The 16,854-nt window shown below is 31.3% G+C and overlaps 1 protein-coding gene and 1 pseudogene across 1 annotated transcript; both read right to left on the bottom strand.

Annotated features, from left to right (window-relative positions):
- Nucleotides 1–6,595, bottom strand: part of LOC112997798 (uncharacterized) — an 11,534-nt pseudogene extending 4,939 nt beyond the window's left edge.
- A 393-nt stretch (nt 6,596–6,988) lies between these two features.
- On the bottom strand, nt 6,989–8,090 carry LOC100794187 (glycine-rich cell wall structural protein). Its single transcript, XM_003517417.5, has one exon. It carries the CDS (start codon nt 7,509–7,511, stop codon nt 6,993–6,995), a length of 519 nt encoding a protein of 172 aa, XP_003517465.1. The 5' UTR covers nt 7,512–8,090; the 3' UTR covers nt 6,989–6,992.
- Between the last annotated feature and the right edge of the window lie 8,764 nt (nt 8,091–16,854).

Raw genomic sequence — 16,854 nt, forward strand, 5'->3', positions numbered from 1 at the left:
GGTAGAGAGAGAGAGAGAGAGAGAGAGAGAGAGAGAGAGAGAGAGAGAGAGAGAGAGAGAGAGAGAGAGAGAGAGAGAGAGAGAGAGAGAGAGAGAGAGAGAGAGGATCCTCTACTAAATGTTTCATGTGGTAGTCTATAAGCCCCACTACGTTAGCACTTTGTAGTAGTTAACTTTGACGTGTTACTAATGGTGCAAGAAAAATAAAAGATGAAGGAGAAGTGGAGTGAGTGTGAGGCAGCAGAGGAGAAGAAGCGGGTGAGAGAAAAATAGTGGTTGTGTGTTTATGAGAAGCTTTAAAGAAAAGAAGTGTACATAATGGGAGATTAAATTAAAACAAAAAATTATTTTATCCATAACTCATGGATTTTTTGCCTCAAATAAACTTTTTTTTTAACCAATTTTTATGTTTTAGTTACACGATTTTTAAGTTTTAGTTATCCAATTTAAAACATTGTATGTTATCTTTTTGGAAACTTCCTATTTCACTAATAATTATTTTAGTTTGTAAAATCAGTAAAGTTAATGGCTTTTGGGCTTTGGAAATTGCTAAATCCACTTATATATTTGCTAAATACACCTCTCGTATATAATTTTATTTTATTTTATTCTCAAAATTATCCCTTTGCAAAACCAAATTTCAGAAAGTGTTACTCGACAATGGTGTCGCAGAAGTAGAAGTGACAGACCTAGATGTTAGGGGTAAATTCGATGATGCCGAAGGGTTTGAGAACAATGTGATACATGCAACAAAGATATGTTAGTTAGTAGATAAGAAAAGAAAAGAAAAACAGAAATTGATATTAAATAAAGATATGTTATTATTATTATTATTATTATTATTGATTATTATTATTATTATTATTATTATAAAACATTCAATTTTTTAAAAAAAAAATATCACGTCTGTGGCAACTAGCAAGTAACAACTAAAAGCAATGCAGCCAATAGAAATAGTAATTTCCGCTCAAATATGCTCATTTTGAAGATGAAATAAATAGTATTAGTATTTCTCTGCACTTCTTCCCATTTAGGTGCAATCAGATTAACTGCGCACACATCGTAACATCCACTCATTTCTTTGCTATTCTATTCTTCCCCTCTCAATTTAGCCACAACCAAACCACCCCTATATCCGAATGGTGAAATCTGTTGTCACTTTTCCCTTCTACTATAAAATGAATGAAGCTAAACAATTGACATTGGGTAACTATGTAACCTAATTCAATCTAAAATATTAGGTTCAAAGGTTGGAATTGCAGTGGCCTAGAATTTTGTTCAGTCACGGCAATTCCAATCCTTCTTTTGAAGTATTATTCATTCTGACTACTAGCTGTCAGTTTCTTTTGTGCTTTATTACTACCAGATAAATAACGGATATCATAGGGTCACTTTTACTAGCTAGATGTGTGTCTGCATTTTCTTGGTCTAGCGTGACACGAGGGTCTCCTTGACCATGCCCATTAAATGATGATGCTTTATTACTACCATGTCCTCTGATGTAATGCAGAGGAATCTGAAGTTCGTGTTCCAATGCAAACAAGAAACTGTTTCAATTGGCTTAATTCCTACGAATCAGAAATTAGTAGTAGTAATAATACACAACGTCGTTTGTTGAACGGCGTTTGCCATTATATTATTAACGTCCAAATTTACGGTGGGAAAGGTAAGTTTATAATATGCTACTTCTACTATTGTTTAGACACGTATATATTATGATTGAGGTAGCTTAAAATATACTGGTTGGTAACTAGGTATTCGAATTCGAGGTTCTTGGTCATCCACTTGCACTTTCTGTGTTATAATAAATCTTACTACATTTATTAATCTACGAGAAAAATAAAACAGAAACAAAATTCATAATATATCTTATATAAATAAGAATAATGATCATTTAATACCTTTTAGGTTACGAGAAATATAGAAAGATATACGAATTTGAGTGCGAAAAAAAATATAATTTATATAAAAGTTAGTAACTTTTATTATAAATATTTTTGTGTGCTTTCTTAGAAACATAATGCTCCGAAAGTACACTGATAAAAAAAAAATACTACGAAAGTACGAAAGACGATTAATCGGGAAATGTGTCGATTAGCATATTTTTTTCCACGGCTTTGATGACCTAATAGGAAAACTTCAAACTACTGCCTTTCCATTTCTTGTGGACTGAGGCGAATGCCTTTATGTTTACTTTTGTTTTTAAGTGTGTTTAGTTTATGAGAACAGTAAAAGGATTGAAAGTGAAATGAAAAGAAAATAAAAGGCCGTTTGGGGAGAAAAAGTAGAATCATAATTTTTTAAGTTGTTAACTTAAAAGAAAAATTGAAAAGGAAAGAAAGTTAAAACTTTTATTTTACTTTATTTGTTTGTGTATAAATTGTAAGAAAATAAAATAAAACACGTTTTAAATGACATAAATATCTTTAGGAATAAATTATGAAAAAAATAAGAACAATTACATTTGGTCTTTTAGCAAAAAAATACTACTTTTTCACCTTTATCCCCACTTTTGGGTAGATAGAATATTAACATGGGTCTCCCTATTGATTTCCTTCCTTTCACTTTATTGAACAAACCAAATGAGTAGAAATATTTTTATAAAATAAAGTACTAGTATAATACTTTTTATTATAAATTAAAATTTATTAAAAATTATAAAATCATAAGGAAGACTTGTTAAATAAGAATTGAGATGTACATTTTTCTTATTTTTAATAAATTTTAATTAATAGTAGAAAATATATTTAAAAGAATGTATTATAAAATGTGTTGCTAATATTTTTTATTTCAGTACATATGCTTTTTATCTTTCCCCAATCATTCTTCTCGTAATCTATCCAATTAAACAAAGCATTTTTGTTAAAGGTTATACTTTTCTTTGTTAATTAGTTCTCTAAAATCTAAAAAGGATTTATGAATCATAGAAAGAACAAAATTAAAATAAATAAATTGAAAAAAAACCTCTCTTAGGAAACATGTGTTTTAGAAAAATATTATATGATAAAATAAATAATTTACTTTGTAAGTTGTACTCGCCCAAGCGAGGACCAACAATTTAACACATGCTTATGGAAGCTTATTGTCACTTTAGTCTTGTCTACCTTTTATGCTCAATGTTAAAGAGTTGTGTATCCTCCTGAATTTAGACCAATTCAATGGATTGAATATTTGTCAAATATTGGGCATTAAATTTAGTCTATGTACAACTTAATTAGTAATTTCTTTTTGATTTCTTTTATTTAATTAGACGAAAGAATTTTTTATGCTTAATATCAAGTTCCAATAAAAAACAATTTAAGGAAAGTGTTAATTTTTAATTATAAATAACATAATTTAATGAACTTAACTAATTTTTTTAATAAGTGAAAAATATGTTTTTTTTATAATCGATAGACAAGAGTGGAGTATTTAAATCAAGGGAAGGATGACAAAATCACAATTGATCACTATGATGGTGGAGATAATTATCCCCTTAGTTGGATATAATTAATCTCCATGCACGTGAGAGAAATAGAAATAACATATTTTTTTATGGATCTAACACAATCAGTTTTCAAACCTATATATCTCTCCAAGAGACAAAATCACAATTGATCTTTCATGATTGGAATATAAATAATGCAATATAAGTTTAGATGGCAGTCACAATTGTGTAAAACAAAATTGCCTTGACATCTATTATAAAGAAAAAAGATAACATAAATTTCATAAAGGCAGTTTGAACACTTATATAGATGACATCGGAAATATTAGTGAAATTAAAGAATAAATTATATGTTTTTAGTAAAAAAAAGAAGGGATGCAGGGGAACAAAAGGATATTGAAAAAAATTGTGAAGAAAGGGTCTTATAATATTTAATATTTCGGAGAATATAATTTTTAACTTAATAATGTTGGGTGATACAAATAACCCACCTCGATTGATAAAAAATATTTTTGTTATTATTGTTACGATCGATCGCAATTTATAATTTAACATTTTAATTTACCACTTAAATAAATAAACAATAATGAACGTACAATAGTGGAAATGGATAATATTTTTAGCGCTACGAGTAAGATTGTAAGACACATGTCGCAAACAAATATACCATCTAGTTATATTACCCAATTATCGTATAATTCCTCATGATATTGACTTAAAAGCATTTTTGTCACTCGAAGAAATAACGTTATCGTTTCCTTCACAATGAAAATATCTTTTCATAACAAACAAAATGTACATTTCCTTTAAATAAAAAAACAGTTTCACGGGAGAAAAAAGAAAACAAAGCTCAGCAACTTCGATCTTTTTGTTTTCCTCTCAAACTAAATAACTTAAAAATCTACTTCATTTTGTACATATTTTCTATTTTCTTCTATTTATTTATGTTCTACTTTTTATCTATCTAAATATAACGTAATGTAAAAGAATATTATTTTTCTTTTAGTTATAGTACTGCTATGAAAATTGAAATTGAATACTTTTTCGCGTTGAATTTTTTTATCCAAATATTAGTAATATAATTTAAACTCCATTTTAATTAAAACCGTATTTATAAGTAAATATAATTAATTCATTTCTCATTTATTTTTTATCTTATATATTACTCTCTAAAATTAAAGAAAAACTGTGGAGTTGTAAAAGACATTTTTATCCAATTATATACTTGTATGCGTTGGAAAAAGTCATACAATTAAGTATTATGATCCATATATATAAAAGCGTAGTACAATGCAGAGAGTAAAAAAAATTGAAAAAGAATGTAGTACAATGCATTTCAGGAAAATAAAAACCTATCATATGTATATTTTTTGTTTTCTTCTTCTTTTAGTTGTCCTTACGTTGATTCAGCGCGATCGAACATTCCACATTTCCACTTCTCATAAATTGTAGTAGATAGTTCCACCACGAAATAGAAATGCAGGCATTTTATTAATAAATAAACTAGCTTTCAAGTCCTTTCAAATGAGGAATATATTTTAAATGAGATGAAACCATGATAATTCTACTCATTTCTGGGCATGCGAATTGCGATCGAGAAACCTCCTTTTCCGCTTTGTTTTCCACATATTTTACAAGCAAAATCGGACAAACAAAAAGAATTGCAAAAGTCCAAAATAACTGGTATTATTAAGAACTTGATAATTGCCAGCTTTTGCCAGCTCCTAGTTCATCATTAAAAATACATACACAAACCCTAGTGAAGACTTTGCCCCTCATAGTCTGAAAAATGACAACGGGATACATTGGATTTCCCCATTTTGTCACATGGTCCTCTTATTCCTTTCATGCCACATGTATTGTTATGTAGCAGGCTCACTCTAGTTCCAGCTGCACATTCCTCCTCCAACTCCATCTCACTCTAGTCCTCTATCATCATGTGCTCAACAATACCACCACCACGACAACAAAACATGCATCATACACTATTTTCTTTACAAATATTATCGTATACATTATATTATTTGGAGTTGAATGCTGAACATGTAACATGTTAGTTGTTTTCCATTTGCAACACCCAGTTTAATTTTTCTTTTTCTGTGTCTGTCATTCTAAATAAGTATTTCGATTGTTGGTACAAACTCCAACTACTTCAATTAATCATTGTTGGTACGACTAGTTTAAATCATTCTTTGTCTCTTTCTACACCATTATAAATATGTGTCTAAAGTATATCAATAATGAAAGGGTAATGTATCCAGTTTTTCAAACAGAAAATGCAAATTTACCGAATAAAATTATGTTACCATTAGAAATAGAGAAAGGATCTAATGGAAAAGGGTTAGGCAGTTCACTTAAGAATAATTAGCATTTAGTTTGATTTTTTTAAGATTCTGAAATTCTTTATAGATAATAATTAACAAAAAAGTTGTTATCGGGCAAAAGATAAGACACGAGTGGCCTCAACGCGGGCGAAGTACCCCGACAAGACTGAACCCATCAACGGACTAAAAAGAACACACGTGTGTGCTTTTGATCAAAGGTTAGAACACGAGGGCACCCTAGTAAAATCGTAGGATGACTTTATGAGTTGTTGAAAAGTTATGGTCTTTTGAAAGAAAGAAAAAGTACGAATAATGATATACTGTTTTAGTTTGAAAAATAAAAATAAGAATTTTTCTTTTTTCCTTTGTCTTCCATTTAAAATTCAATTTTGTTTTTCTTTTCTTTAATTCTTAAATAAATAGAGCGTTAGAGTAAAAAAGCTTAACACGGAAGGAAGTGTAGTAAGATTAGAAAAATGGCTGGAAAAACGCCGTACAGAGGGGTGGCGGAAGACAGCGACCGCTCACTGACCCTCTGAACCGACACGTGTCCTGATCCAAACGGGGTGTTCAGGTAATATTTCACAACTACAATGGACAAAAAGGCAAACCAAATACACACATTCAAAAAAAAATAAAAAATCATAGTGCACAATGTAAAATCCTCAATTTGGCCACAGCAACCACATCTGCCAGCTAATATTTGCCACAATTACACAAACATAGCAAAAAAAATTGTCCTACCAGCTAACCAGTCCCAAAAAAATATTCAAATAAAGAAAAAAAAAAAGAAGCAATCGAGTGTTAAGTGTTGACCCATTATTATTACTCGCATCACACCCATGACTTAGTCCACGATATAATGTAAAAGTGGCCAAAGGCCAGCAAGATAGTACAGTTACAACATAAATAATGAATTAGATAAATGAGTTTAATAATTATATATTAATAATATTATAATATTGTAACATAGCATAAATTATTATTTAAATTATTTTAAAAATTAATAAATTATGATTGAATTGTGTAAATTTTTTTATATCATTAATACAATAATTTTGTTTCTCTAGATGAATTGTATAATTGAATTAAGACATTGGAGTTGAAGGAATCTTGTAGCATTATTGATGCATTAATCGCCGCTGTCCTTTAACGCCTTTGAAGCCCCCTACCCCCACTTCAGACTTTACCTCTTTTTATATATTCTGTTCTCTTATCGTCTTTCCACTGCTCAAACTCTCTTATCTCTCTCTTACACACCGAAGCACTGCTACTACTACTACTTTCTCTCTAGATATGGGTTCTGGTGCTGTGCAACTGTTTCTGATCTTGGGGCTCTTGGCTAGCTCATGCTTAGCCCAAGCACCAGGTGCTGCACCGTCACAACCACCCACTACAACCCCATCACCACCACCACCCAGATCAGCACCTGCACCAGCACCCACCACACCAGCAACCCCACCACCAGCAACCCCACCACCAGCAGCAACTCCACCACCAGCAGCAACTCCACCACCAGCAGCAACACCAACACCAGCACCAGCACCACCAACGGCTGCACCTACACCTGCTTCCTCTCCTGCAGCCTCTCCTCCTTCACCTTCTCCTACAGTGACACCAAGCCCCACCTCTCCTAACACTCCACCAGGACCCTCACCCGGACCCTCCGGTAGCGCCGAGCCTCCACCGCCCTCCGCTGCATTCTCCGCCAGCAAGGCCTTCATTGCTACCTCTGCACTCGCTGGAACCTTCGTAGCCATGGCCTTGGTGGCTTAAGATCTTTCATGAGAACAATTGTCTTTGATTCGTCCCACGTGGTGGCATTTCCGCCCTTGATCTTTCTTTTCCGCACACGGACGGACGGGATCTATTTGATTTATTTCATCCTCTGGTCATGTTGAGTAGCGGTTTCTTTTTTCTTCTTCTTCTTCTTCGGGTTTTATGTGTTTTCTTTTTTCTCCTAGTTTTTGTACGTTGTTGATGTGTTTGTTCATTCGAGATTTGGGAGGGTTGATGATGATTATTTGGTGATTCATTGTTTTGGTGTTCACACGTGTATGTAGATGACCTTGATCATTTCATTGTACATCTAATAATTGAAAGAATAAAACAGTTTGTCATTCTTTTTACTTACAATTTCTTATTGTTACTTGTTCTGCTGTGCTAAATCCTCTTGTGTTGTTTCCTTTGTCTCAACCACCCACTGAGGATGCTAAATTATTACTCGTCTCCTTGTGATTCGTTAGATCTCATTGTAGAATATATGCGTATTATTAGTTGAATTTGAACACATTACACTCCACTTTTCTTTTTATTTCTTAAATGATAAGTACTTTAATTGGACGATAGACATAGTGGCACGTAATTACGGGGTTTTTAAAAGTTGAAAAGAAAAAGTAAATCTGAGAAGATTTTTTTCCTCCTTTACATTCTGACCACAGATCCACAACGAAGCATATATGCAAAGAAGATTTGTACATATTTTACAAAAGATCTGCTTCCATATACTTCAACTTTACTTTTTACATGTAAAAATGAAACCAACATACTTTTTAATAAAGGATATCTGAAAATTAAATGAAACCACCATACCTTTATATATTTTAAAATTAGTCGGTTATCCGTGCACATGCACGATTTGTTTTGCTTGATTTTGTTTTTTTTTTACTATTAAAATTATGCTTAGATTAAAAAATTAAATATTTTTTTGAATGTTTGAAAAATTAGAATATGAGATAAATTAATAGATATTAGTTGGCAATAATTTGAATGCAATTTAAATATAGTTATCATTATACTTTTTTTTTGACATTGTTGATAGTTTCTATTAAACTTTAGTTCAATTTTGCACTTTTGTGATGAAGGACAATGTTTGTTTAGGTGTGTATGAATCTAAAACTAATGTGTTTCCCTCTATTCTAATTGTTGGTTTCACAAAACAATAACTTGTGCATGCACATAAATCACTATGTTATATTTTTATTTGTCTTGCTAGCAAAATTTGTGATTTTTTTAATAGGAAAGATAGACCTTAATTGGGTGTATTAAAGTTTTAATGGATGTAAGAATGATAGTTATATAAGCATGAAAAAAATATAAATTATTGATTTATGATACATGTTTTGTGTACATTTTTTCTAATCTAAGTAAAAATTTAAAATACAAATTAAATAATTCAATACTATAAAATGCATGTATAATTAATTCATATAAATAAATAATTATATCTAAAGAGAAAAGTAATATTTACAAAATAATACATTTTTTTAGAAATTGATATCTGGTATTTAAAATTGTTATATGTACAAGTATAAGGATACATACAATTTTTTAGGATCATTTTGTCTTTATATTTAAGATATATAGGAAAAAATCATCTTGATACAAAATAAAATAATACTTCTTTCTAACATTGATGATAGTTGGTGTTAAATTTGAGTTGAATTCTTCACTTTAGTTATGTAGAAAATGTTTGTTTAGGAGTGTAAGAATCTGAAACGAATGTAGTATCACTCAATCTAATTGTTGATTTCACAAAATAACATCATGTTGCTATATTTTTTTTGTCTTGATAGCAAAATTTGTGAATTTTTTTAATAGGTAAGGTAAACCTTAGTTGGGGTGTATTAAAGTTTTAATGAATGTAGGAATGATGGTTATCATAAACATGAAAAAAAATATAAATTATTGATTTATGATACATGTTTTGTGCACATTTTTTCTAATCTAAGTAAAAATTTAAAATACAAATTAAATAATTCAATACTATAAAATGTATAATTAATTCATATAAATAAATAATATAAATAATTATATCTAAAGAGAAAAGTAATATTTACAAAATAATTCAATTTTTTAGAAATTGATATTTGTTACTTAAAATTGTTATAAAGTTAAATATTTTAAATAGAAAAACACATGAGTAAAAAATAGAAGAGAAAAGAGAAACTCATAAAAAAAAACACTAAAATAAAGTATTATTATCAGTTTATAGAAAATCGACTCGATCGAGACACTGGATCAGTGGTTGAATCAATAGGTTAGTAATTGACCCAGTACATATTAAAATTTTAAAATATATATAACTGCACTCACACATTTAGTTTTATGTGCAACAATATGAACAAATAGAACTGCACTATGTGCACTTACAATATCAATTACATGTTTTGAATCCTTAGCACTCCAAACCAATTCTCAACAAATGGACAAAAGTGAACAACAAAATAATAATATTACATAACAGGAGAACTACATAAACAAAGCTAAAGTTTAGGAACTTCCATCTTTCTCACTCTCTCCCCTTTACAAACTAAACCCTATTCCTCATATCCATTCCACTCCCTTAAACTCACCGCTCCAACTTCACTAACCCATGCCCACCACCTCAAACACTGCAACAACAACTCCCCTTCCACATAAGCATCCTCCATGGTTGATAACTGTGAAATTTTGGTTTAATTGATAGTTAATTTTGATTAAGAATGATTAGAATTTCTCTATTTTACTAATGTTTTAAATGGAATAATGAGGATTTTAATATCATTTTAATTTTTTACCAATAGGATTCAAAAGAAGAAAATCACAAGTGCTTTAGAGAAAAAATTGATGCAGAAACTTGAAGAAAAAGCCTTGAAAAAAAATTAAAGATTGGGATAGCTTGCTTAGCGCACAAGACAAACCCAACGCGTTGTCTTGCTTAGCGGCAAACTCAAGCTTAGCTTGAAGTATGCCCACAAAGAAGTCCAAAGGTGGGCTTAGCTTGAATCACGTGCTAAGCGCGTGATCGCCGCCATACTCGCCAAGCCCAGACGCTGTCGCGCTCAGTGCGTGATCACACTGCCATACTCGCTAAGCCCGGAAGGGCGCGCCTAGTGCAAGGTCATAGGAAGCAAAGGGGAAAGACACTGAGTCTTAGAGCTCTCTATTGAATACATCTTAAGCCTGAGTATCTCTCATCGAGGAAAACCCCCCTTCTATAGTCATTCTTCCTTTCTCTTCCTTTATTCATCCCTCTTATTCTTCTATCCACATCAACCCCTAAAGTGTGAAGTCTCTTATGACAATGAAAGCCTGAACTCCTATTGTTGGGAGCCTAGCAGACCAATTTCTTGTAATGTGACTCTTCCTTACTATCTATTTAATGCAATTCTAGTTTTATGGTCTGATCATCTATACTCATGCATAATGCATTGGAAAATGGTTATTTTCTAAGGAACTGGTAAATCAAATCATTGTTAGGAATAGAGTGATGTTTATTTAGCTTATTTCATGCATCTTTAATCTTAATGTGATTTAATATTTTATCTTTGCAAAGGAATTTGGGAGAGGAAATAGATAAATTAGGTTCTTCATGCAAGAACCAAACATGGAGTATCATAGTAGATGCGGGTGGAAACTAAGATAACATTAGATAGAGAAAAATTATTAACATTGCATCACAAGTAATTTTAGCATGCTAGGCCCCAACACATTTGCATTCTAAATTCATCCTTCACTTTCAAGTTATTGTTTATTTTTCTTGTTTTCTTATCTTTTACTTTTGCCCTCTAATTTCCCACTTACAATTCCTTATCTCTTCTACCCCTTCTAGTTGCTTAAAAATTGGGTTTACACCAATCTAAGTACAAATAACCTAGTTACTTTATTACTTGTGACAAATTAGTACACTTGTCAACGAGTTAACAACATTAGATAGAGAAAAATTATTAACATTGTATCACAAGTAATTTTGGTATGCTAGGTCCCAATACATTTGCATTTTGAATTCATCATTCACATTTAAATTATTGTTTATTTTTCTTGTCTTTTTGCCTTTTACTTTCCCCTTTAATTTCTCACTTACAATTCCTTATCTTTTTTGCTCTATCAATTACTTGAAAATTGGGTTTGCACCAATCTATGTGGACTCACTCGGGCTTCCGTTTTACTTTACTACTTGTGACAAATTGATACATTTTCCAATGATTTAACAATGGTCATGTGTGACAGCGAGCAACGATGCATGATGGCAGTGGGTGGTGTGCGATGGCTATAGGGCGGCAAAGATTCAGAACTGAGAAGGGTTCGCAAAAAGCTGTTATATTTTTTTTTTAAAATTCCCATTTTGCCAATTTGGGAGGACACATGTTGAATAAAGGAATGAGGGCAAAAGTATATTTTTGATATAACTAAATACATAAAAGGTCTACAAACTTGTGTGAGTCACGTGATAGACCAAGAGTCCAAGATAGGTCCACTATCAAAAGAAGGAATCTGAAGAAGTAGAAATGTATTAATGGTGTAGGAATGTGAAAGTAGGAATGAAAGTGTTGGACCGATTCTAAACTTACGTACTATGTGACTCTTGTGGACCACCAATATTCCAACAAAAAGGTCCTTGATGGACCACGTGACTCTTGTGGCCTGCTATTACAAGTAAGTGAGATAACTGATAAGTGAAAGTAAAAATATATTTAATTTAGATAGACTTACTATTTAGGCTTAGTGAATTTTTTTTAAGCCTATAACCTGACCTTTTTAATTAACTTTTTTAATAAACAAGTGGTCAAGTCAGACCTTAACCAAACTAAACTGTAGATCCTTATAAGATTGTCTCACCTATTTCTATCCCTAATCTTAACTCACAAGACTTCTTGGTATCATATAGGAAAGCAGACATTTTATCAGATGCGATCAACTCACTAAAAGCTAAGCGAACCATCTCCGTATAACTTTTTTTTATTTAATTTTAGAATTAGCCTATTTAATAATAACCCATGATCAAAATATATCCACTTTTACAATTTGAGCTAAGTTTCATATCAATAATAGGCCACTAAACTATATAGCTCTATATTTTCATATGACGTACTCGCTCCCATTTGCTTTGGATGTGTCGAAACAGAACACTAAGAAACGGAGTAGTTCATAAGGTTTTGTTAATTAAAATTAGAGAGTATTAGCAACACATTATTTTAGCATAAATATTATGTTATTCAAAATTCATTAAAAATTATAAAATTAGGAAAGCACATTAAATAAGAAGTAGTGAGATTTACAAAAGTTTATAATCTTCAATTTATATGTAAAGAATGTATTAAAAAACTATTTTGCTATAATTTTTCTTAAAATTAACACTTCCATTTTGAGAAGCCTTAGCAACACATTTTTTTATAATATACGTCTTATTTTGGTTAAAAAATATTAAAAATTATAGGTTTAAATATATTTTGTCTTTAGAATTTAATGTTTTTTGTTTTTCATTCTTACAAAATTATTATTTATTTTTAATCCTTGTAAATTATATTTATTTTAATTTTTGTCAGTATGCCATTTTATATAATATTTTTCACAACTCAAAGTAATATCTAAAGTCATTTAAGGACTAAAAATAAAATGAAGATAGTTTGTAAGCATTAAAAAGATTTGCAAGACGAAAAGCAAAAAAAAAAAATTATAAGAAAAAATATATTTAAGTCAAAATTAGAAGATAATTAAATAAAAAATAAAATTAAAAAATATTGGTGATTTCTAATGAATTTTAACCAATATTAAATAACATATTTAAAAAGTTTTAGAAAATCCATGGTTAGAATTTCTCCTTCCGCTATTTAAAAAAAAGATTATATATCACATTATGTTTACTTCTTATTGTTTATTATCTTCCTATATATACGTGAGATACTCTACGGGTTAAAAGGACAGATTTTGTCTATTTTTGTGTTGGAAAAAACATTTTCCTTAAAATTAGAATGCCATCATCTTTTCCATGTGAAGCTATTGATGATGAAAGTGGCTTGTCTCAATGTCCGGCTTCTTTATCGAGTAGAGAAGGTGGCTTTCCTCGTCTTTTCCTTTCAATGTTAGTTTAGTTCCCGATCAATTCCGTAGAAAATTGACCTGCTATAAGAAGAATTTTCCCAATTATAATATATTTATGTGAAAGTGGCAAGCACGTACTAGCCAGTAGCCAGATAGATGCTTCCAACAAGAAATTTGTATTATTGCATGCAAGTTGGATCTGGTTAGCAATTGGTTAAACTGCTAACCCTTAACTTTACTAGTGTGTTAGATCGATGTGGTTTAGCATATAATTTTCTGGGGTTGATGTTTAAGGGCTTGTTTCATATCATTCTCAAATTTTTTGTTTTAAAAATTGTTTTCTAAAATAATTTCGCACTGCTTAGCAATTAAGTTCCCATCTAAAATCTATTAAGTTTTTAAAATTATTTCTAAAACAAATGTTTTAAAAACAACAAAAAATAGCTGATGAGAAATGTTTTCATATTCTCTTCTATTTTCTTCTAGTGTTCTATTCATGAAATTAAGAGACACATTATTAGAAAAATAGAAATATGCTCGTAGAATAAATACTATCAAAAGGATTAACTACTCGTTTGATTCATATATTTACGTAATCTTTATATTTTAGTCTTATGCCTAAAAAGTTATTAGTTTCATACTATTTTTGAACCGATTTAGTCTCTACTGTCCAAAATTACAGAAAAAAATAAAAAAAGTATACTGAAACAAGTTAAAACATGTAGAAACTAAAATAAATAGTTTTAAACGTAGAGTTTAAATTGTAAAAATTGTGCAAGTACAGGAAAATGAGTAATTAACCCAAAAACAATAAACAAACAATTTGAGGCCGACTTAAAAAAAGGGTTTGTCTGAATACAAGTTAAAATAATTTGTCTATAGGTCTTTATACTAAAAATATAAAACTTTTTGTAGCAGAAAAAAATCTCAAACTCTTTTAACTTTATATCCAAAGAAGTGTTGTCCATTTTCTCCTGTCCGACCAATGTATATAATTTTTTTTTCTTTTTCGTATGTTAACTATATATTCTAGCTTCTCGATCTTTCCTTTTTGTACGATGCTTATCAAATACGGGTGGCTTTAATATGGACAAGCTTTGTTTGTAAATATGCATGGTCCATATATATTTTTCCATTGAACCGTAGAACCATAGAGAGCGACATTATTTGGTGGACAGAAAGTATATGCAAATGTTCGTAATAAAATAAACACAGTATATTTGTACTTATTTATAGGAGATATAAATAGCTGATTTTTGGAGCTCATCATGACACGTATATTTGAACACAAACTGATTCTTTCGAATTCTGCCACTTGTTTCGTGCCTTTTCTCATTTTGAATAATCAGCAAGTGTTTAGTAACTATTACTCTAAGCGTTCGATTTATGATTCTTGATTACTTTTGTTCGAATTAACATATTCGAGAATATCAAATAATCTATTCACATATTAAATTAAATTTATCATTTTCGACTTCACATATTTCTATTTCACATAATACTAGATAAATCTTTCTTATTGTATGGTCAACCTTGATAAAAAAAAAAAATAATCGAACAACATTTAAGAAAAATTCATTTAAATGAGTCTAAGACTATCTCTCTTATATTGGATTCTTCTAATAAGTGCTCTAGAGGAACCAAATCCATTATTGTAGGTTATTTGATTATATTTAATTTTAAATTTTGTTATACACAAATATATTATTCGAATCCCAAATTTTAGTAAATATTTTTCATGATTATTTTACATTTCAGTTCTTCATCTTCAATATCATCTGTGTACTCCATCTCTCTTGAGTGCACACCAAAACCAAGTTTTTAATTACATGAAATCCATCTCTTGTCCATCCAATAAAATGATCAGCAATTGTTGAGATAAATAACAAGGAATTGAAAGCCAATTTCATCCACGTGGCTTCTTGGTCTTCAATATCACTATTGGAGCAACTGGTTCTACTCTTGTTTCCCCTTCTGCGTGTGAGTGTCTTGGCAAGAAATTAATCAAAGCTTGGTTTGATCACCGTCTACCCTTCTCTGAGTTTTGGTGGGTTTCAATGTGTTTTGGGCTTCTTCAAGTTATCCTTTGACGGTAGCTATTATGAGCTGAAAATAAATCCTAGCATTCGAGGTCTAGAAACCTCCAGAATCAAGTGAGGAAAAGAGATTTTATTTCTGCTTATCCATTAGAATACATAATTCCTATACATATAGAAATTCTGCTAACAAATTTATAACGGATTTTGGCATTATGTGCCTTGGAGGAAAACAATTATAAAATCAAGGGGGACAATTCTTAACGGAATGGAATATTCAATCGACAAATCATCTAGAGTGCCACTACTCAGCTGCCAGCTCAGCCAATACTTCCTGATTTGCTAAACAAAATCCTTAAGGTAGTGGGGTTTGTTGATTTCCCTTTTTGGCCTTCGATTGTCTTCATTATTTGGTTTTGCATCCTTGCTTGGTTCTGCATTTCCTGGTTCCTGGTTCCGTTGATCATTGTTTCTAGTCATAACATCCCCATGGGCTTCCAAAACAACCTTGTCCTCAAGGTTGCATTATGCCTTTAGAATCTCCCACTGCTCCCAGGAGGTGTCTTCAGGAAGTATTCCCGTCCACTGAACAAGCACTAGTAATTGTCTGCCATTGTCAAAAGTTTGCCATTTTGTATCCAGTATCATGAGTGAGGTTATGATGGGTTGATTATCTTCAGCTGAAGCTGGTAGATCGATTGGGACCTCCGTCGATACCGTGGGTGGGAGATAAGGTTTGAGTAGGGAACAGTGAAACACTGGATGAATCCGCGATGTTGTCGACAGATCAAGTTTGTAGGCAACTGGTCCTATCTTCTTGGTGATTTCAAATGGCCCATAAAACCTCTTAGCTAATTTGGAATAAGGACTACCTGTTGCAGACGATTGACGACGCGGTCTTAATTTGACTAATACGCAGTCCCCTTCTTCACATTTCACGTCCCGTTGCTGCTTATCTACAATCTGCTTCATCCTCTGTTGGGCCTTAGTTAATTTCTTCGCCAAGCTGATGAGTATAGTATCATGATGGGTCAACTAATTTCTTGGGGCTGAAAATGCTATTTTAGGGTCTGCAACGTCATCTTCCTGTTTTTTCATCTGCGATGAGAAGGAAGAACCGAGAGGCGCAACGATGCCCCCTAGTGAATTTCTCATCACAGTTAAAGCAGAGCCCTTACTCTAGCCGACTCGCCTTTTCCGCTGGGGTGAGTTTCTTTAAGGGTTAGGGAGGGGGTTTTGCTGGAGATGGTAATAATGGTAGGTT

Source organism: Glycine max, chromosome 1 (genome assembly GCF_000004515.6).
Source record: "Glycine max cultivar Williams 82 chromosome 1, Glycine_max_v4.0, whole genome shotgun sequence".
Classification (NCBI taxonomy): Eukaryota; Viridiplantae; Streptophyta; class Magnoliopsida; order Fabales; family Fabaceae; genus Glycine; species Glycine max.